The 21219-nt window shown below is 39.0% G+C and overlaps 2 protein-coding genes across 8 annotated transcripts; one reads left to right on the top strand and one right to left on the bottom strand.

Moving 5' to 3' along the window:
• Nucleotides 1-41: 41 nt before the first annotated feature.
• foxj2 (forkhead box J2) lies at nt 42-6524 on the top strand. 2 transcript variants are annotated; one of them, XM_020927997.2, is made up of 10 exons: nt 42-322; nt 579-925; nt 1615-1689; nt 1766-1852; nt 2118-2261; nt 3162-3600; nt 5036-5185; nt 5571-5675; nt 5772-6098; nt 6169-6524. In XM_020927997.2, the coding sequence occupies exons 2-10, from the start codon at nt 602-604 to the stop codon at nt 6279-6281; spliced, it is 1764 nt and encodes a 587-aa protein (XP_020783656.1). In that variant the 5' UTR covers nt 42-322; nt 579-601; the 3' UTR covers nt 6282-6524. The 2 variants fall into 2 exon arrangements, with proteins under 2 accessions (XP_020783656.1, XP_020783657.1); XM_020927998.2 differs by having other exon boundaries at nt 47-322; nt 5574-5675.
• epn1a (epsin 1a) lies at nt 6523-20446 on the bottom strand. 6 transcript variants are annotated; one of them, XM_055163344.1, is made up of 13 exons: nt 20352-20446; nt 17726-17884; nt 16057-16158; nt 13704-13862; nt 13016-13144; nt 11862-11982; nt 11138-11295; nt 10297-10368; nt 9674-9790; nt 9315-9591; nt 8710-8874; nt 8283-8525; nt 6523-8197 (listed from the first exon to the last, which is right to left on the bottom strand). In XM_055163344.1, exons 3-13 carry the CDS (start codon nt 16123-16125, stop codon nt 7746-7748), a joined length of 1962 nt encoding a protein of 653 aa, XP_055019319.1. In that variant the 5' UTR covers nt 16126-16158; nt 17726-17884; nt 20352-20446; the 3' UTR covers nt 6523-7745. The 6 variants fall into 6 exon arrangements, with proteins under 6 accessions (XP_055019319.1, XP_055019318.1, XP_055019317.1 ...); XM_055163343.1 differs by having other exon boundaries at nt 20307-20400; XM_055163342.1 differs by lacking the exon at nt 20352-20446 and adding an exon at nt 20145-20265.
• Between the last annotated feature and the right edge of the window lie 773 nt (nt 20447-21219).

The raw sequence follows: 21219 nt of genomic DNA on the forward strand, positions 1-21219 counted from the left end.
AGTTCTTGGAGAAACCCCATGAGGCGGGAGCAAAGGGTGATGTCACTGGAGGGGAGGAGTGTGTGATGTAATTCTGTATAGGCCGAAAGGGAGGGGAAGGAGAGAGGGAGAGAAAAAGGAAGCAGTTCGATAGGATTTTGTGTTTATTTTTCCAAAGTTATTCAAACATTTTCAAAACTATGGCATGAATGGGATATCTTAGAGCGAAGGAGAGGTTTTAAGAAGCAGGCCAAACACGGCCGTGTGTACTGGTGTGCACAACTAATGACAACATCAAATATTAATACTTTTCAGGCCTGTAGCCTCGACTGACAACTGAGAGGTAAGCAAACGACTTTCCAACCTTTGAAATACAAAATACAGTTCATTTTTGCTCTTAATTTGTTATACTGTATTGATTTTAATGCATGATAATGACAGTTTTGCTTCTATTTTTATGGGCTATACTGTACTATTGGCTCAAAGTTCAGGAGCAGTGACTTTCACTACTACGTTTCACTGTATAGGAATTCCTTTCAATGCACTTAATTTGAGTTTATAATTAACTTTATAATTAACTTTGCCTCTCTTTGGTCTAGATCCTTGGCTGAACCCATATACAATGTCATCAGAATTGGACTCTAGTCTCACCAGCATAGACTGGTTGCCCCAACTGGGAATCAGTAGCCTGCGCTCGGGGAAGGAGAGAGGAGGAGGAGTTGGTGAAGTGAAGAAGAGAGAGAAAGGGCGGGAGGGGAGAGACTTCATACCTCCTGTACCCGATCCTACTCACTCAAACTCCAAAGGGAAACCTCCACATAGTTATGCCACACTTATTGCCATGGCGATTGCCGCAGCCCCCGAGAGGAAGCTGAGTCTGAACGACATCTACACCTGGATCAGTGACACTTTTCCATATTACAACCGAGCAGGACGTGGATGGAAAGTAAGTGTGCACAACACGTGGCTTAGTTTCGTTGATACATAGATCACATCAAAACTAGGAACTAACCTGGACTAGTCAAAACTAACCCAGGTCTAACCCAGGTCTAAACCAGGTCTAAACCAGGTCTAAACCAGGTCTACCATCAGTACTACACTGGGCTCTAACCAGGTTCCAGTGAGGACAAATGTTAATGATTTTTTTTGTTTTGTTTAATGATTACTTCACTACAGTCAATATGTACTCTTTCTAAAAGCATAGATATTTTATTGGTAGGGTAACATTTGTTTTCATGCTTCTTTTCAAAGACACACTTTTAGGCATGTGGTTTTGCTTCAGATTTTGCTTTGCAGACCAAACACTCATATTCTGAACATTAATAATGATCCCTTTTTATTATCAAATAGTGAAATAATTTAAATCAGAATTATACAACCATTTTTACTTAAATAAAAGTGAACTTATGATATAATTTGACACAAAAGCATACAGAAATTTCCAAAGTAATCCTAGGAATAAAGAACGTATCTTAAGGTGAGATGCAAGACATTTCAAGACAGTAAATTAAAATCACATTCAGCGTTTGTCGCTTCAAAATAATTGGTTTAATAAAACAATTCTGAAAATAACTTACTTACTTGGTTACTTGGATGATAGTTTCCTTTGGTTTACCTTTAGTGTTGTGTTCACAGAACTCCATCCGCCATAATCTGTCTCTTAACAAATGCTTCAGGAAAGTTCCTCGGCCACAGAACGACCCTGGAAAGGTACAAGAAAGATCCACAAAAATAAAGCAAATTTTGGAAATAATAGAAAAATAATCATAAATTGTGCCTTAAACAGGGCTCGTACTGGACCATGGATGGACCAGCAGAGATGTCACAGATGAGAGCTCCTAAACGACCTTATCCTGCAGCAGAAGAAGAGGAGGTCTGGTCACATGTTATCACACGTTAACGCAATACAATTTAAAAAAAACTAATTATGATTTTTGTGAAATTTCTTTACAATTAGATTTGCAATTTATGTACAAAAAGTCAGATTCTGTTCACAGTGCAGCCTCTGCGGTTTTATAATCGCACCTAAAATATTGTGCAGCCCAATTACACATTTTACACATTCATTACACAGTTACACATTGTTAATACAGAATGTAGTTACTTATTTTAAAACCATTTAATATGACCTGTTACAGACTGCAGATAACCAATCGGACCATGGACTGTCCCCAAGTCCTCATCAAACCTCATACATGGACCACCACCTTCCCAACACTCCACTGAGCGCAATTCAGCAACAGTCTCCCCGATCGGACACTCTGTCTCCTCCTCCATGCAAGGTAAGACTGAGTACCGTAGCCACATGCATTTATTTAAAGGTGCACTATGTCGCCTAATGTCGCCTTTCTGCTCCGGTTCATGGAGATGTTAGAGCTTTGCAGGGAATGTTCCACAGTATGGCATTTAACTTATCCAACAAGGATGTTCTTGCCCAAAGCCAATTCCCCCACATTGCCTATGAATTTGTTGTGTGAGTGACTGATGGTGGCCAGAGGGGCTGATGGTGCAGATTGACAACCTCACTTCCATCAGTCTGCCCCAGGGCAGCTGTGGCCACAATAGTTACCACCACCGAATATGGAGTAAATGAATTATACACTGTAAAGCATATTTTGAGTGTTCAAAAAAGCGCTATACAAATCAAATGGATTGTTATCTCCTTGGAGAAAGCAGGTGACACCATCAGACCAATGCATCAGTGCAATACTCGTACCAGATATCTGCACTTACAGTGAAAAGTTTGGTGGATCAGATATCAGCCGGTCTTGGTCTATAAATAGTCTCAAGATATTAAACTTGTATTTTTCCAAAGTTGTTCTGTGTAGTTACAAAACACATTTGGATCATTTTTGTACCTAATGGTGTTTATGTCTAAAGAAGATAAATATTATTATATTTTCAGTCTCTAACTTAGAATCAGTTGATATCACGCACTGGCTAAAGTATCGACATTGGTATTGGATGAGATGTTTTTCAAGAGATTTCTGAGCACCTGTAATTAAATAAATGCAAGATAGAACACATTTTATGTCATACTGTGGAACATTCCAGGTATGGCAGTAACATAAATCCCCTTTAAATCAAAATATATTAATGAAATATTTAAGACAACTCTTGCATAATATTACATAAAAGATTTCTATATTGTAAATTGTTTTTATTTTTATTTTTTTTTTTAGCAACCATCGCCCTACATGAGCAGTTCTATTTCAAACGTCACTGTCTCACATCCATCCGTCTCTACTGTGTCCAGTTTTTCTCAGATCCACCTTTCTTCTCCTGTAACTTCTTTTTCCCCTTCTCATCAAACTGCCCCAAACTTCTCCATGACTCCTCTTCAAAACTGTACTGTGGCTCCTGCTCTTTCTACCATCTCTTTTTCTGAACATTCAGTCCCTGTTTCCATCCCCTCTTTCTCTCAGACTGCACCCACCCACCCCGCTGCATCTGTGGCACCCCCTGTGGTGGTGTCTTCAGCTGCGGGGGGTTCATCTACAGTCAGTTTGAACCCCACTGATGTTCCATTGCGTTTTACCTTCGATGAGTTGAACCTCCCGGACTTATACGCATCTTTCAAATCGTTGGTCAAGACGATGAGAGACAGGGGGGGCTCACAATGTAAGTACTTTAATGTTTTATACATTTAATACACTACAGATTCCATTTCTGATTTTCTTTATTTGGGTTGGTCTTGGTTTAGTTTTTTTAAGGTCCTATATTACACACATTTGATTCTTGTGAGCTTTACACCTTGTTGTTACCTCATCAAAAACATATCTGGAGTTGTGTTTTGTTTCATTCACACATGTTGAAGTTATCTGCTATTATTAATCCGTTATAATTAGTCTGTCTACACTACACATGTCAAACTCAGGCCCAGGGGCCAAATTTTGGCCCGCAGTATAATTATCTTTGGCCCGCGAGATCATATCAAATATGTACCTGACCCGCTGGCTACAGAGACATTATTTATTTAACATTTTGTTATTTTTTTATATTATGCTTGTTCTGGATTCAATGTTTAAGCAAAACTATTATTAAACATTTATTTTAATAAGAAGGTTTAACATAACATATCTCGAAAGAAGAGAAAACAAGCAGATGTTGTTGACATTTTTCAATAAATATTTAGTTTTGCCCTCTACGGCCCAGTTTTTTAATTTTAGCCCTCTATGAATTTGAGTTTGACACCCCTGGTTTACACATTTTACCTTTTGTTCAGTTGAGATTAGCACATCCTGGAGTTGAAATTATCTAAATGGTTCTAGTGAAGGTGTATGGAATTAAAAAACACAGTGGAGCTCTTTCTGTAATACCACATGACATCACAAGGTGGAAGAGGGTGTTTTCCATTTGAGAGAGGAACTCAACACAAATGTTTGTGCATTAAACGTGTGAATAAAACATAGAAAATAGTGTAGTATGATATTAAAATATCACAATAATATCAGTATAGCAACAGATAACATAGTTATCTAATATTGCATCTTTTTCTCATATCGCGCAGCCCTAATTGTAATTATATTGATGTCACAATAGCTAATTTTTGTGAGATATTATGATTTCAACTTTTACAATTATTGACACCACATAAGTGAAATGATTACACTTTTCTTCTCCTACTGTCTAATACATACAACTTCAGAATCATAGTGCATCTTTAACTTTAGACTATGTAACTTTTTGGTGGAAGGTGTAGAAGTTACTCTGCTTTGAATGTGCCGCAGTTTGGCACTATACTTATCTGTTTAGCATTTTTGTTGTAAGTGCTTTAGGTGTTCAAATCATCATCAATGAAAATCATTCATAGTTACTTGCTTGTGACTTGGCCTGGTAGACCAGCCGTCTACAAGATAAACTTAATACCATTTTGTGAAACATTTTGTCAAAGCATTAATTAAATGAACACTTAAAGCCCCGCCATGTATGAATCAGCCAAAAACAGACTGAAATAAAGCCATTCAGTTCACTTTGGATGGACTGCAACAGCAATGGTAACTTGTGTCACTATCCCTCTCATCTAACAAACTCTTTACATTCTTTACATTTGCAGCAGATTTTGTGCCCCCGGGCAATGATACGACTCCGCTCCACACTCCGACCCTGCCCCTGTCTCCTCACCCTGTCCCACTGCAGACTGCTCCCACAGGGACCCGGGGCCCTGCGCAAACAGCGCCACCTTCTGAGGGCCGCACACAGTGTAGTAAGTTTAGCCTTATTTTGCAGATTACACACCAGTAGTAATCAAAATATCAAATCAAAATCACAAGTACCAAATTGCATAGGTTGCAGTTATATGGTTAGTAAAATGTAGTGCCACACAATGTACTGCAATCAAATCAAAACGACCACAAGTACCAAATGGCAGAGGTAGCAGTGATTTAGGTAATAAAGTCCTTTGTCCAAGTTTAGCAGTTTATAATTCAGTGAAATTCATGACTTTGTTTACAATGTGTACACTCTGAACAGAATCCTACTTTTAAAAGTTACTGTATATTGCATCTAATTGCATTTTTTTTTTTTTATAGAGAGATTATAAGAGAAACACACTAAAGTTTGACTAAGTCTCACTGTCCCATCTGTTCCAGCAGCAGTGCCCGCAGACTGGTTTAGTAACACTGATTCTCTGAAGGAGAGTTTTCGTATTGCCAGCAGCCTGGACTGGGCCAACATAGACCTCACCGGTCATCCAGGTTTGTCCAATTCAATGCACACTTTTTACATCATTAGATATTCTCAACTGTAAGTACAAAATGGATTGTGGCCTGAAATGTGTATTTTGTTTTTAGACTTGCTGGAGAGTATGCGGCAGGCGGAGCTTTGTGATTGGGCGCTGGACCCCACTCTCTTCACTTCTCTTTGTGACTCTTTAAACCGCTTCTTCACTCAAAAAGGAATGATCAACAGTGGGAGTAACTCTCCTCTGGCGCTGGGTTCAAATGCCTCTCAAGGGCCAACATTTCCCACTCATCCAACCCCCACCTTAGCCAGTCTCACCCACCCCTCTCCCCTCCCCTTCTCCCCTATGGCCCCCAACGGAGCTCAGCCACCCAGGAAGCCCGTGCACCTGCAGCCTCAGCAGAGACCCCAGTTCATAACTCCTGCAAACACAAATCGTACGTTCACATATTCTTGTTAATTTCAGACTGACTTTTGTTTAAGACATGCTTTTGCTTTGTATTACAGCTGGAGTCCAGCCTCAGCCTGTCGGCCCAAGGCCGCGGCCGCCTCTGAAGGGTCTCCATAGCAACAGTGAGGAGATCCAGGATGACTTTGACTGGGACTCACTGATTCTTTGACCCTCTGACCCTGTACTGCCTTTCTGTTCTTGCTCCTCAGCTTCTGAGTTCATGCTTGGGGTGGATGTTCTCAACTGAAGCTGCATTTCACGCTACTGCTGTAGCTACACTTCTTTTTTAAAGTAATTTTAAAGTTACTTCTTTAGCAAATTTGCTTTTGGAATTTGAGTTTGAATTTTTCATGTAAAGTTTTAATGTACACCAACATTACAAAGTACAAAAGCATTAAACCAGTCAAACATATCTTGTGTTTTTTATTTCATAAATTTCTTTTGATTTTTTTTTTTTTTCCATTTTACGTTTTTAAATGTGAATGTTCACAGTCAACACCACAAAAAATTCAACCTTACTCAATAAAAGATTTTCATGTTGATATAAAATAACAAATTTGTCTAAATTAAAAGATCAGCATGGAGCATGTTAAGTCCCTGTTTCTTTTTCTTCCATTCATTGAATAATCTGAAGGAGCTTCATTGGCTCTTCCTGTTACAGGAGATGAAACACAAGGACAGTGGAGACGCCTGAAGCCAGGGCCTAAATGAAATTAGACTAAACCGATGCTTTTGATTAAAGAAAATGGACGATTGGCAGAGAAATGTATGACCCTTATAATACCTCATAATAAATCTCATTTCAATACAAGTGACATTTAAAATAATGGATGTTTTCTCCTCCACTGCAGAAATCAGACACAAAATGAAGACAGATATTGATACATATACACAGAAACAGGCCTTAGCACAGAGCATACTTGCACACTAACAAATGAGCATTCTTTTTTCCATTCATTCAAAGCACACATTCAAAATCCTCAGTCATTTTGTCTTCAGAATCAGACCCGGGATTTCAGGGCTTTCTTTAGTTTATACAATAATCAGGACACAAAAGCATTTGATTTGAATGGCATCACTTGTTAGATTTTCTTCTTGTTCGTTTTTCCCAAAATGGAAAATAAATTACATTTAACATTAAATTAAAAGTGAATTTTATGAAACCATGTGACCATGTTATGCCTATAATGTGTTGAGTCCATAGTATCCGTCTGGCCTGCACTCGGATCAGTGCTCGTCTGTCTCCAGAGGAAGAGTAAGTGCAACAGTTTGTGTTCAGTTTGTTAGTGGCTTTGTCCTCTTCCTCATGTCCCTAAGTGCAGAAATAACGGACAGAATCTGCTGATATCCTTCGCTCTCACAGGCTTACCTTCATAGCGTACTGGACTGAAAAAACTAATTATACAGAAATTAAAACTAAATAAATATTATTTCTCAGTGAAAAATAACAAATAGTGAAATGAAAGGAACAAAATAAATTTGTCTTGAAATTAAATGCTTTTAAAGAAAACTGAAATGACAAAATGTTTCCATTGAAACATAAAGATGAAATTTTTTGGACACATTGTGAGATAGGGACACTAGGGGGCAGCAGGTGTGACAGAGAGGTTCAGGTGAAAGTGGTGACACATCCTCAAAGAAGAAAAGGATTGGTGCTGGCTCCTGCTGTTCCTCCGCCGCCCACAGCCCCTCCTCCGCCCATTACTCCCCCCGCTGCGGGCCCTCCCAAAATCAGCTGTGGCGCCGCTCCAGGGCCGAGCAGACCCGAGCCAGGGGGCGCCATCGGAGACAGGCTGCTGTAAGGCATCCCCAGAGGGCTGGCCTGCATCATGCCCAGCCCCATGCCCGGAGCACCCATTCCCATGGGCCCCATGCCCAGGCCAGGCTGCACCATGCCCAGCATGGGGTTAGGAGGCACAGGGCTGGTGCGGAGCGCGCTCAGGCCGATGGTGGAGGGCTGTGGGGAGATGGAGGTCATTGACGGGGCAACGCCAAAAGGGTTTGAGGAGGCAGGCGTAGGAGACACCCCCCGACTGGAAATGGTACTGCCCGGAGTAACGGCCATCCCAGGAGCCGGAGAGGAGCCTGGAAATGAAGAAGACACAAGAGTAAGGCTTAACTTTTTTATAAAGAATTTTTAAAGGTCAAGCTGTTATTTCACAAACTGCACCTGTGTTCTGGAGGAAGGGGTTGTGTGCTGAGGAGGAGGAGATGGAAGGAGGCGGCGGCTGCTTAGGTTTGGGTTTAGACGACACAAGTGAATCTAGATCCACCAGAGCAGCGTTGGGCCCCAAAAAGGACTCTGGAGTTTTCCGAACAGGAAGTGAAGATCCCAGAGACGAAAGGTCAAATGGCACTGGTGAACCTGTGCTGTCACAGGCAGCTGCTGAGGAGCCCCGCCGCTCAGGATCCCCTGAAGAATATACAGCTTTAAATATATTTAAAATATATGAATATAATAGAGTTAAATACACAAGGTTAAATGGAAAACTAATGAACTACAATACAAAGATCTAATGTGGAACATCTCTTCTTCATGAGTCTAGACCCTGGGAAGAGGAGCACTGGGTGGATGATCATGGAGCGTGTGGATATACCTGTGCCATTAGTGTGTTGGGCAGTGCCACTCCAGAGGTCAGAGGTCACAGGGTCAGAGGTAGGGACAGGCCCGTCTCTTGCCCAGGGGTCTACGGGCCCCCCGGAGGAGGAGGTGCTGGGTGGCACCGAGGGGCCCCATGGGTCAGCACTGGGGGTAGTCACAGCTACAGGGAGGGGGAGACGCAGGGGAGGGTTAACACAACACGTTACAGGTACAATGAATAAAAGGAGGAGTGACCAGGAGGCTTGGGTGGGTTCAACAGTGCTGCTCTCTGTTGTCTCTTAAGTCAGAATTATTCTGAATGAAAAACCTTAAGAGGCAAAAGAGAGGCCATAGAGAAGTTCACTGTCAGACACAAAGACCTGTTTGACCCACAGAGTCCTGGGCAGAAACAAGAGGTTCAAATGTTTGGGTTCAGACACACAAGGAAAGTGACCTGAGCATGCTTTTGTCAACACAAACTGAATGTTTGTGAATGGATGAACTGAATTACACATGTTGTGAAAATGAAACTACAGCGAAGATGATTTTAATGCCTTAATTCGCAGCAGGACAGACTTCTCCTCTTCCCCCAAACACACAGCCCCTGTCAAGCGAACTTACCTGAACCTCCCCACGGGTCCACATTGTTCACTCTGTTGGATGCCTCTCCCCATGGGTCAGGAGGGGGCGCTGCGGCGGGGGCTCCTCCGCCCCAAGGGTCTGTGTTTGTGGGGGAGGTGGGAGAGGCCACAGCCCATGGGTCTGGGGCAGGTGCACCCCAAGGGTTGGAGGCGGCCGGGGGGCAGAGTGATGGGGGAGGGGAGGGACCGGCAGAGCCCACAGGAGCAGCAGCAGCAGCTCCCCACGGGTCCACAGCACTCAGCTCCATCAGCGCACTCTGCACATGAGAACACAGAAGAGGCTCATTTAAGGATATGATGTTTTGTGAGTGATTCTGGTTTCTGCCATGGGACACGTACATCTTCACTCTTGGGCTTTTCCCTCTTGCTCTCTTCAATGGCCATCTGCAGTCTCAGGTCATCTCCTCTGCGCAGACGCTCCTCCTGCCAATCACACGCACCATAAACAAGAACGACCTAACAGGAAACATGTTTCAAGGAATTTCAATCAGAGGATAAACTGTGAACACATCTAATGATCAGTGATAAATTGTATAGAGCAAAGAAAATCTCTTTCATTTTAGTTATGACTAAACCTGGTAATACAACAGACGGAAATACAAACACTGAGTTAGATTCAAACTAAAACTAATACTGCTCGGTCACACACACTGGAATAACACGTCATTTAACACACAGACAAAGAGGAAAAGACAATGAATCATTCAGTTTGACTTAAAACATGCCACTTAAGAGGACACAGAGGGTAAAATACCATTGTGGTTCATTGTAAATATTTGTCATGCAGACTTTGAACTTGTGATTGATTGATTAATGAGAAGAAAATGTTTTTGTTTCCGGGATTCACTTTTGTAACAGTAAATTTGATCTTGATGAAAAAAGACATGACAAATACGGGCTTCTTGATTGTTTTAGAGCTCAAATTGAAGAGACAGGCCTTGGGCACCCCGTCTGCCCCTGACCTGTTGGTGCATCTCTTCGCTGAGGGACATTGCATATCGGAGCTCTGCGTCCTCCAGAGGGTCCGCGCTTGTCTGAGGGAGTTCAGGGTTAAATAACATTAGGTGAAGATAGACTTTTATAAACCCTTCTGGTTTTTGCACATTGAATGCCTTCATTTTAAAGTCTGGTTGAAAGAGGAGCAGGAAGTGAAGATATTCGTTTTTAACCATTTAAACCATTTGCCTGCACCGTCTACAAACATCAAAATTCTTGTTATTATTTTGCAGCCTATTAAATCTAATGAGAGGGTGTTTGTATCAGTATCAGGCAGAGCACAGCAATTTTTAACACTTTTTGGAAAGGTCTGCGCTGGCCTGGACTGTTTTTATTCCCATCTTTTCCACAGAACCTTTGTTGTCACCAAGGCAATTTTACCTCCTCCTCTACTGCCTGTGATGCTGCAAGGTTCCCATTTTAGGTCCCATTTTTTTCTTTATTTATGTTTTTATACGCTCAAATAACATGTATTTCCATTGTTATGCTGGCAACACACAAATATACCTCCTACTGAGACCAAACAGCCCTGGACGTCTGCTGCGTTGGAGAGATTCAATGATGTGAACAGCTGGAGTTCCAAATCTGAAATAATCCTAATTACCCCCCCGAAATCAATCACCCATTTTTTTAAAAGTCCCTCTGCCATCTTTACTCAAATTTCACCACCACCATAACTAGAAACCTCAATGTCACTTTCAAACATGTGAACAGTGTTTGCTTCTCTTGTGAAGCATCAAAATGGCCCAAACATCATTTAAATTCTTATCCCTGTTTATAGTCTTCTCAGTAATCGTCTTTGTTTACCTGCTCTGCTTCTTCTTTACTCATGGCCAAAGCCAACTGCAGCTGTAGGTCCTCCTCCCCAGAGCTTTGGGGCCAGGCCTGTTCTGGATCTGCCCCTCCAGAGTGGGACCCCAACGACAGACTGCCTCCTACACCGGGCGCTGATGGAGCTGAAGAGGCTGGAGCACAAAGAAAGGAAAGTTAACATGACCAAGTTCACTTATGTTATCTTAAAAATGTTGTTACTTTGCTGTGTTTAATACATTCAGTAGAGACCATGGCTCCTAATTTGAATTGATTATTTGAATTTCAGACAAATTATAGGAAGACATTCACAGTTCTAATGCATGTTTTCAAAGTATTTGTTTAGCAATTTAAAAACCTATTATTGAATAATGCAAATTCAATTTTAATGCTATACTGTGCCGTTTTTAAAGGTGAACTATGTAACTATTCTGGCTGGGCTTCAGTCACTGGTATGTCTTAAAAAAGATGTGGTTGCTTTGCCAACATGTTTCACAGTATGGAATTGATCTTATCCATCTTGTATTCAATTTGCAGATGTTTTTATTACTCGAAACTGCCTTAAAAATATTATCACTGAGACATTTTTACAGAGACAAGCAGGTAGCAGAAACTTCACCAGAAATGTTTTACAGTGCATCTTTAAAGTAGAGTGGAGAAAATAATAATTGCCACCATAGAGTCCTGTATGGTTGGGACTGTGTGGGTTATATGTCCGTACCACTCGAGGTTTGTGCCATCTTTTCTTTGGTTTTGAGGGCATGGATTCGCTCTTCTCTTAGTCGCTCTTCATCTTTCAAAAGTGTCACTAGCTGTTTAGCCTTTTCTCTCACGTTTACCCCCTGAAAAAAAAAAGGAAAATAGTACATTATAAGTGAATGTATAAGCATTATGATAGTTCCTAAGTACCAACAGATCTAAATCATGATTTTATCAGGTCTAAAATAGAAACTAAAATGGTCTAAAATGAGACTAAACCATGGATTAGATAATTCAAAACCCAAAGAAGGACAAAACAAATACTCTAACTGCAAAGGAGCTCTGCTTATTGCCGTTTACACTGATATACTTTAGTTTAAAGCACTGCCCTCTGCCTGTCATACAGAGCACAACACATACACATTATTCCAAGTTAATCTACATACAATAAAACCAAAACCTGAGTAACCCAAATTAGTTTGAAAAGCCTAAATAGTGCATAATATAGGACCTTTCAATTAAGACCATACATTCTTTGGTTGTTTAATGTATTTACACACTGGGTCAGAGTGTCCTTGGCTGAGTGAGCCCCTGACTGTTTGCATTCCAGAGCGGATGACTTTTTTTTTCTATAGATTCTGCAGTGGGGTCTAATACCTCTGTCTATGTAGTGAAAGTCTTAGAGGGTCTGCACTCCATGAGGAAAAACCCTCTAAAGAAGGGATAAACCAGGACTAAACCAGGACTAAACCAGGACTAAACCAGGACTAAACCAGGACTAAACCAGGACTAAACCAGAAACTATCAGAACATCTGTTATCTTTCCATCTACATCTATGAACTGAAAACTGAAAACTCCCTCTAAAGAAGGCTAAACCAGGACTAAATGAGGAGAAAAACAAGAGTAAATCAGGACTAAAGTCTGTTACTGTTACTTGACATCTCTATGTACTGAAAGTCTGCACTCCAACTAAAAAAAAGAATTGAACCAGGGCCAAACCAGGGCTAAACCAGAGCCAAACCAGGGCCAAACCAGGGCCAAACCAGAGCTACAGTCAGTTAATTCATCCTTTCTGTCATTTTCACGTCTGTGTAGTGAAAGTCTTTGAGGGTCTGCACTCTACGACTAAACTAAAAGGACTGAACCATGAGTAAACCAGGATTTAAGTCTGTTACCTGGTCCTTGCCGTCTCTGTCTATGTACTGAAAGTCTTTGAGGGTCTGCACTGCGTAGATGTTTTCTCGACACTGTTGTGCGACACGTTCTGAACCTGTCTTGATGAGGTACTCCATGAGGGTCATCGCCTGGAGAAACAAAACAACCAGTGACTAATAATGCAAAAGCCTGTAGCGTCAGCTGTTTCCTGTCTGACACTCGCTTTGAGAAACCCACACTGTTCAAAACATCAGAAGCATTGCACCAACTTAGATGCAAATCAAAACTGTAATTCAAATTTATGACATGTGAAGTGACACAGATAAATGCTTTTAATCCACATGAAGTAGTGTTGTGTTTACTATGGCTGATGCAACAACATATTAGCATTTCAGCTTTGCATTAAAGCTCCAGATCTCTGGTCAAATCCAATGCTTTTAATGCCATTTAAAGCATTTTTTTTTGGTTTCAACATCAACATGCATGAGGATTAAACAGCAGGGGGCTGTCAGTTACAGTTTTAATACACCGATCTATCTGTGTGTCGCATTTGGTTTTGGGCCAAGAATCTAAACTCAACAACACAATAACACAACACTACCTAATTTAGCATTTACACCTTTTGTTGTCTGTTATTTTTCCCTGTATCTCTCTTTTGTCTCTTAAATTTGCTATGAATAAAGTGGATTCAGATTTGGCCCCTCTCACCTTGTAGACGTGTCTCCAGTTCTTGCCGTGGTCATTGAGTCTCTTCCACACCATACTCATGATCTCAGAGAAGGCCACTACATTGTACGTCAGATCTGCAATCTCCGACATCAGAGAGCTGCTCGGGCCCCATGGATCATTCGACGTGGCCTCTCGAACCTGAGGAGCAGCACAAAGAAGGAATAAATTAATTACTTTTACTAGCCTCGTCAGTATTAGGACTGTCACAATAAAGACTAGATCGACTCAATACGTTTTGGGGATCAATCGTGGGTACTCTTTCTTTGTACTATTGGAAAAGTCTTGGTTATTTTTCAGTACTACAGTGAGAATTGAACTGTAGAAGGCTGAATTATTAACTTCTATGACTCATTAAAAATACAAACTAATTACTTACGTGTTGCAATCAGCCATTTATTTTTTGCAGCTCATATTTTTTAACAATATTAATATTAATATTGTTATTGTATACTGTTCATTTAGAATCTGTAAATATGTAAAGATTATAGCCAAAGTAATATCCATCTCCAGGTTGATGCCAAACAGTCTAAAGGACAAGGAAAACTCTACGCCACTGAGATAACAACCCTAAATCAGGATTAATCCAATACACCCTAAATCAATCATATTACAAATAAAACAGCAATAAATAGCCAGGACAATGAAGGTCACTTTACTTCTATGACTCATAAATACAAATTAAATGTTTCAACAGCTCAAATATTATCGGACAACAGAAAAAATGACATTTTAAAACTATTTCAAAATGTATTAACAATTGGAGAAAAGAGCAGATAAAGGACTTCTTCCTAATTTAATCAATACAGACTGATATTTAGACAACAAAATGTCAGTTTCAACATTAAATACTAGTAATTTATTTTATATTACCGTCTGGTCATATATCTGTATAATCCCGCAGTTGTTGAGGTATGTTTATGATCCATGGGCGTTCACTAGTCTATGTGGCTTTTATACTTCTGATACAGCTCAAGATCAGTCTAAAACTATTCAGGAAAGATTCACTTCTGTCCTGTGAATCTGACTTTTTTAGTATCAATACCTGCTGAAATGAATACTGCGTTTTGTTTATTTAGTTTTATCGATAAGTATCTGATTTTCGATACTTTTGACAACCCTGTCCCAAATAAACTAATTAAAAGATATGTTTAGACAGAATAATTTTGAACTATAATTAATATTTGTTAGACTCTGATCCATGTTGCTTTACAAATCAAATTAGTAGAAAAAATTGGAGCCACAACAGAAACAGATAATATGATTAGATTGTCTCAAACGTTATCAGATGACAAAGGTCTGAGGAAAAGGCTGATAAAGAGAATTAGATTATTACGGATTATACTTGGCAATACTGTAAGGGTGTTTAAACCAGGACTAAACCAAGACTAAACCAGGACTAAACCAGGACTAAACCAAGACTAAACCAAGACTAAACCAAGACTAAACCAAGACTAAACCAGGACTAAACCAGGACTAAACCAAGACTACACCAGGACTAAACCAGGACTACACCAGGACTACACCAGGACTACACCAGGACAAGAACAAGACTAAACCAAGACTAAACCAAGACTAAACCAAGACTAAACCAAGACTAAACCAAGACTAAACCAGGACAAGAACAGGATAAGAACAAGAACTAAACCAGGACTAAACCAGGACAAGAACAGGATAAGAACAAGAACTACGCCAGGACTACGCCAGGACTACGCCAGGACTACGCCAGGACTACGCCAGGACTACGCCAGGCCAAGAACCGGAATAAATCAGGACTAAACCAGAACTAAGCCAGAACTAAAACAGGACTAAACCAAGACTAAACCAAGACTAAACCAAGACTAAACCAGGACAAGAACAGGATAAGAACCAGAATAAATCAGGGCTAAATTAGAACTAAACCAGAACTAAACCAGGACAAGAACAGGATAAGAACTAGAATAAACTAGAACTAAACCAGGACTAAAACAGAACAAAAACAGGGCTAAAACTACCAGGCTGAGAAGGACTAAACCAGAACCAAACCAAAATTAAACTTAAACAGAAAAAAAAAACAGAACTAAATAACTGGATTTAGTCCGGAAATACAATATGATACATCAAAACTAAGGATGTTGTGTTCACACCACATTAAAATGGAGACTAAACTGGGACTAAACCAGGAGTAAAGTAGGGCCAAACAAAGTCTACATCAGAACTAAACAGCACTCAAGAGGGAACACATCCTAAATTAAAGGTGACACGACACCTTTAGATTAAAACATTAAAAACATGTCATCACAAATTAAAGTGCTAGTTTTAACCAGTACAACATGAATGAAAAAAATAAAATAACCTTGATTTCTGCCTCTGAATAGTTGTGGACGATGTTCTTTACTTGTCGCCGTAGCGATGAGGTCGACATGGCAACCGTCTGACCGAGGAATCCTTTTGCAATCTAAACAAGAGAAGAGTTAGAAAAGATTTAGGAGTATTAAACATAACACTCAAACGTGACATAAAAAGTAAAACACAAATGTGTTTTTTAAATAATTAGTGTTTTTATAATTCAACATTTTTGGTTCTGATTAATTAAAACATTATTCCTTATGTAGATGTGTCTATAATAAAGACATTACAGGTTGAATGTTCATCCGTTACCAAGGTGACGGACTGCACACATTAGCAAATACTGACAAAAAAGTTTTAAAAATCAAGACAAAAATACAAAATGAATGTAAACAGCACATTTTCAGGAACCTGTGATCCATATAAGCATTCATGGTCCTGTTTAGGTGTTTGAATTTCAAGAAAAAACACAGAGTGAGGGTGACTAACTGGAAAACTGTAGGCTAATGCTGCTCGAAACTGTAATTTTATGAGTAAGAGATTTGTACAAGTGCACGAATCATCTCACCTGTTGTGGTTCCAGTTTCAGCTATGTCAGTTCTTCATGGTCAAATTGTGTTAAAATAAAGATCAGATTTGAATCTAATTTGAGTAAGAGAGTTTCAGACAGAGTAGTGCTTTCTTTTAGCTTCACACCCCCAGGGAACGCTAATGACAACTGCAAAATATCAGCTGACTTTCTCCACTGTGAAATGAGTTCAGTTCCATCTTAGTAATCAGCAAGGAAGGAAAGAAAAGTGAACTTGAGTACAATAAGTAGAGTTGAAAAATTATGAAAAAAGATCTAATTATAATCTCTGACAAATATTATTATTAAATTTGAGATTTTTAAGAGTGACATTGGGAGAACATCGAATATGAACTGCAAAACTAATCAAAAAATCACATACAATTGAGACATGTTTGTAGATAGATCTAAAGTAGTTACAGCTTTAAAGGGCCCATATTACACTATCTTGTGATTTATGATATAATCTTTTTTCCTTATCACAAACTTGGAGGTGTGTTATGTTTCATTCACACATATAAACACACAAAACCCGCACATTTAGGGCTTGTTCTCTAAAATAGTTCCTCATAATGATGCAGTAATACTGTAAGGAATCCCCTGTTTTCAGCCCTGAAATTGTCAATCTCTACTGAACAAAAGTTAAAAGATATCTGTTAACTTGAAAACTGCCTGAACATTTTGAGCTTTGAGGATGCAGTTAGTTACTCAAACATGTGTGAATGAAACAAAACAAAACAAAAAAGTATACTTCTAAGGAGGCAACAACATGTCTCAAAAGAATCCAGTTCATGTAAAGTGTTTTTTATTAACATAATAAACTACTAAACTACTAACAGTTTAAAATGTTAGAGACATTAATCATTATAATTTGAATACTATGAATTTGTACTGTACTTTTATAAAATTGATCTAGACGATAACAATAAAGATACGTTTTTTCTGAACATTCTGGTGAAACAATGGCAATTATCACGATTATACAAAATGCCCCAAAAACAATTATTGTCAAACCTTTTTAATCACGATAAGCAACATTACTGCTTATTGTGCCATCCCTAATCGTGACATCCTTACGTGGCAGAGAGGAGGAAAGTGTCTTATGCACCTGTTACACAACGACTGAGCAGAAGAAGGTTGTGTCCTCTCGGTGTCTCTCAGTTCCTTTTAAAGCACTCATTTATGGACTGGTCGTCTGCTCACGGTGCCCACTTCTTCCTGTGGCAACATCGAGTCCCCAAAACCTCGAGCACAAAATGATAAAAAACTGCACAGAGAAAGAGAATGAAAGATTATGGATAAGTGGACAGAGTAAGCACTGAGTAGAAATCACATGAGCCAGTAATGACTGAACTGCAATGCCAAGTGATTAATATAGACACTGAGTATTTATATTATATTCATTATTTTAATTTTCCGCTGGTTGAGACAGAGATCCGATCATTTCTAAACTTCAATCAGCTTGGGTGTATTTAAATTTAAATTATTAAAAGTGTCTCTTCTTGTACGTTCATTAAATTACTGTGTTTTCTTAATAATAAGATCAGAGTGAGAAAAAAAAAATCTTGATTCATTAAATTTTTATTGTCCTATTTGAGGTACACCTTTTATTTTTTTTCTGTTAAATAGGATAGATCAGCAGTATGCGTTGCCCATGTTTATGTTGAGGAAAATATATGAAAGCTATTTTTAGACAAAATAAAACTGAATCAGAAATGGTGATCAATCTCTAACAGGAGAAAAAAATTTAATTAATTTCTTTGGCAAAATGCCCCAGCTAGAGATAATAACACCCATAATGACATAGACAGCTACATGGTAATGTTATGGGTGACTGAGATAGAATAACACGTTGCACAATTGGGCACCAGGCAAAGGCAATCATTGCAAAAGTCAGTTTAGAAGTCGATGAGCTCTATGCCAAAGTTCATGCAGCCATGATGATAAGAAAGGCACAACATGTAACCTGCATCTTCTAATGATCAGAGAAGAGAAACTTGTTTGCATAACATTGCTCCTGCCATATAACTTATGTCCAAGTTTACGCAGGGACTGGCTTTTGGTTACTCTTCCCACCAAAAGTGGAAACCCCACAGTTACCAAATATTTACTGATAATTAATAAATGGTTCGAACAACTGAGTACAAAGACAACTCAGATATGTTTCAGTATCATTTCGCACTGATAATTTCACTAATGAACCAATTGCTGCAAGATTTTTAATACGTTCAGGTCAGTTAGGTACATAAATGGTGCATATATTGTTTTTATGTATAAATACACCCATAATAAACAGAACAGGGAAACTGCATTTTTAAACAAGCTAAATGTAAACAAAAGAATATTATAACTCAAATATTAAATAAACAGGACATTCCCATTGTTTGATTACATTGTTATAGTCATTTATGTGGTTTGTGATAGTCCAACCAAAATGGTTACAAAATACTGCCTAGCCTTACATCGTTAAACCTAAACCTCCACCCAGTTCAAGCCGATAACAAACCACACACGGAGCAGACAACCATGAGAGATCACACCCAGAAATGCCATAGAGGTTTCAAAGTCAAAAAGACTAGACCAGTAGACCAGACCACTACTTATCGTAGGGACTTTTTCTTTGTACTAGAATGAAACTTGTCATTTCCTTGAAGTACAACAAGATTTCAGCTGCAGTAGATGAGCTATAAATAACTTGTATCTCATTATAGATACATCGAACCGATTCATTCTGGTAGTTACTAATTGCAGCTCATAGTTTTATTAATATTGTAATAGACCTACATTTAGAATAATATTTTTGGGAGAGATTCTTTTAGTGCTTCAATATTATCATTTCACATCTACTTTTTTTTTTTTTTCAGTAAACACTAACAAAATGTGTTATTGTGCCAGGCCTAGTTTACATCAGATGCCAAATTATGAAGCAGCAGGACTAAATCAAGTCTTTACTGCAAAGCAAGCAAACCAGATATAAACTTAAGACATAAGTCAAAAGTTTTAGATAATTTCAGGTCTAACCCAAAGGAAAAAAAAACAGGTCCAAAAGGGGATTAAACCAGGTCTAAAATTGGTATCAAGCAGATGGATTTCAATAGTTCAAAATCTGTGTACGGCCATGTCTGGTCACACCTCACTAAATGACAGCCACAGTAGCCTTGGCCAACAGCAGTGAACGATAGCGCAATGCAAGGATAAACTAACTTACACAGAGGAGAATAAACGTGCAATTAAAAGTTTGTCAAAGCCTAATTTACAATATAACACAAAAATAAGTAAACACGACCAAATAATCATGTAAAGACTAAGTACATCTGCTTGTCAACTCTGCTAGTCCTTCTCGCCACCACCATCCACACCTAGGCTACACATTTTGCTAAGTTAGCACTAAGGAAATCATGCAAAATAAAAAATAAAAAGTATGTGATCGACCACATCGGGTAGCATATTTGTTGAAACCAAAAGCGACACTGATTACCAAATTAATACAGCTCTACTTGGTGATTTATAAGAAATAATTCACTAACTTGTAGCTTCAGGAGCAGGTTAGCTTTGCATTAGCTCGCTACTGCTATTTCGCAAATACCAGAGGCGCTGCGCGACGGAACACGCTTTCAGAAACGCTGGGACTAACTCATAACAATGCGAAATGTACTTTCTAAAATAACAAGCAACTGGGTCAAACTTACGGATAAACAGATCTCTAAATAAATCCAAATGAAGTTGTCACTGACCCTCTGTAGCTTGTGCCGAGGAGATGGCCGAATTTCCGCTTCCGTTCCCAGCACAGGAAAGACCGCACCCCCTGCACTTGTTTTGCTGCGACCAGGAGGAGATGGGCCACATGCGTTTGGGGACAGGACCCATGCAGCTAATAAAAGTCCTATATTACGCAAAAATAATCCCAAGTGAGTTTTAAGCCATGGTAGAATAGTGTTACCTCTTCCAAAACAAACCTGGAGTTGTGTTTTGTTTCATTCACACATGTCTGAGTGACACTTTATTATAAGTCTGTCTACATCTCCAAACCTTAAAATGCTCTGTTCCACATTGTGATGTTATGAAGTGGTAGTTTTCATAGACTTTTTTATCTTTTTTCTTTACAGATTATTCCAATCTAATATCATAGTTGCACTGTGTTCCTATGATCTGTTTTTCAATTTTATTTTGACTTGTACATACACATTAATATAATTATGCACTATTTGACACCGGTCTCTATCTTTTTGCCACTTATTTAGAATTTATTATTACCATTTATATTTTTTACTATTTGTTATTATATTATATTGTGATGAGTGAGCTACTGTGTCCAAATAATTTCCCTTGTGGATCAATAATGTTTGTCTAAGTCTAATTCCAGAGCTGAAATCATCCAAATTATTTTAGTGAAGGTCTGTGGAGTTTAAAAACACAGTGGGGTATTTCCTGTGGCCTATCACATGACATCACAAGGTGGAACAGTGTTTTCAGTTTAACAGAAGAAATATGCAGGGCTTGTATATTGTATATAAACATGTGAATTAAACAAAACACAACTTGGGTATGTTTTGTATGTGGAAACATTATAACATAGATCAGAAAATAGAGTAAAATGGTCTC

The sequence above is a fragment of the Boleophthalmus pectinirostris genome, unplaced genomic scaffold (assembly GCF_026225935.1).
Source record: "Boleophthalmus pectinirostris isolate CB_2022bp ecotype Guang Dong unplaced genomic scaffold, ASM2622593v1 HiC_scaffold_6, whole genome shotgun sequence".
Lineage (NCBI taxonomy): Eukaryota > Metazoa > Chordata > Actinopteri > Gobiiformes > Gobiidae > Boleophthalmus > Boleophthalmus pectinirostris.

Excerpts from the sequence above, each read along its gene's own strand:
- foxj2 (XM_020927997.2), top strand. The coding sequence starts at position 602 with ATGTCATCAGAATTGGACTCTAGTCTCACCAGCATAGACTGGTTGCCC. Across the intron at positions 2,262-3,161 it reads TGTCTCCTCCTCCATGCAAG|CAACCATCGCCCTACATGAG; the intron begins GTAAGACTGAGT and ends TTTTTTTTTTAG. Across the intron at positions 5,186-5,570 it reads TGAGGGCCGCACACAGTGTA|CAGCAGTGCCCGCAGACTGG; the intron begins GTAAGTTTAGCC and ends CATCTGTTCCAG.
- epn1a (XM_055163344.1), bottom strand. The coding sequence starts at position 16,125 with ATGTCGACCTCATCGCTACGGCGACAAGTAAAGAACATCGTCCACAAC. Across the intron at positions 9,791-10,296 it reads GCGAAGAGATGCACCAACAG|GTCGTTCTTGTTTATGGTGC; the intron begins GTCAGGGGCAGA and ends GTTTCCTGTTAG. Across the intron at positions 8,875-9,314 it reads GGACCCGTGGGGAGGTTCAG|CTGTGACTACCCCCAGTGCT; the intron begins GTAAGTTCGCTT and ends CCCTCCCTGTAG.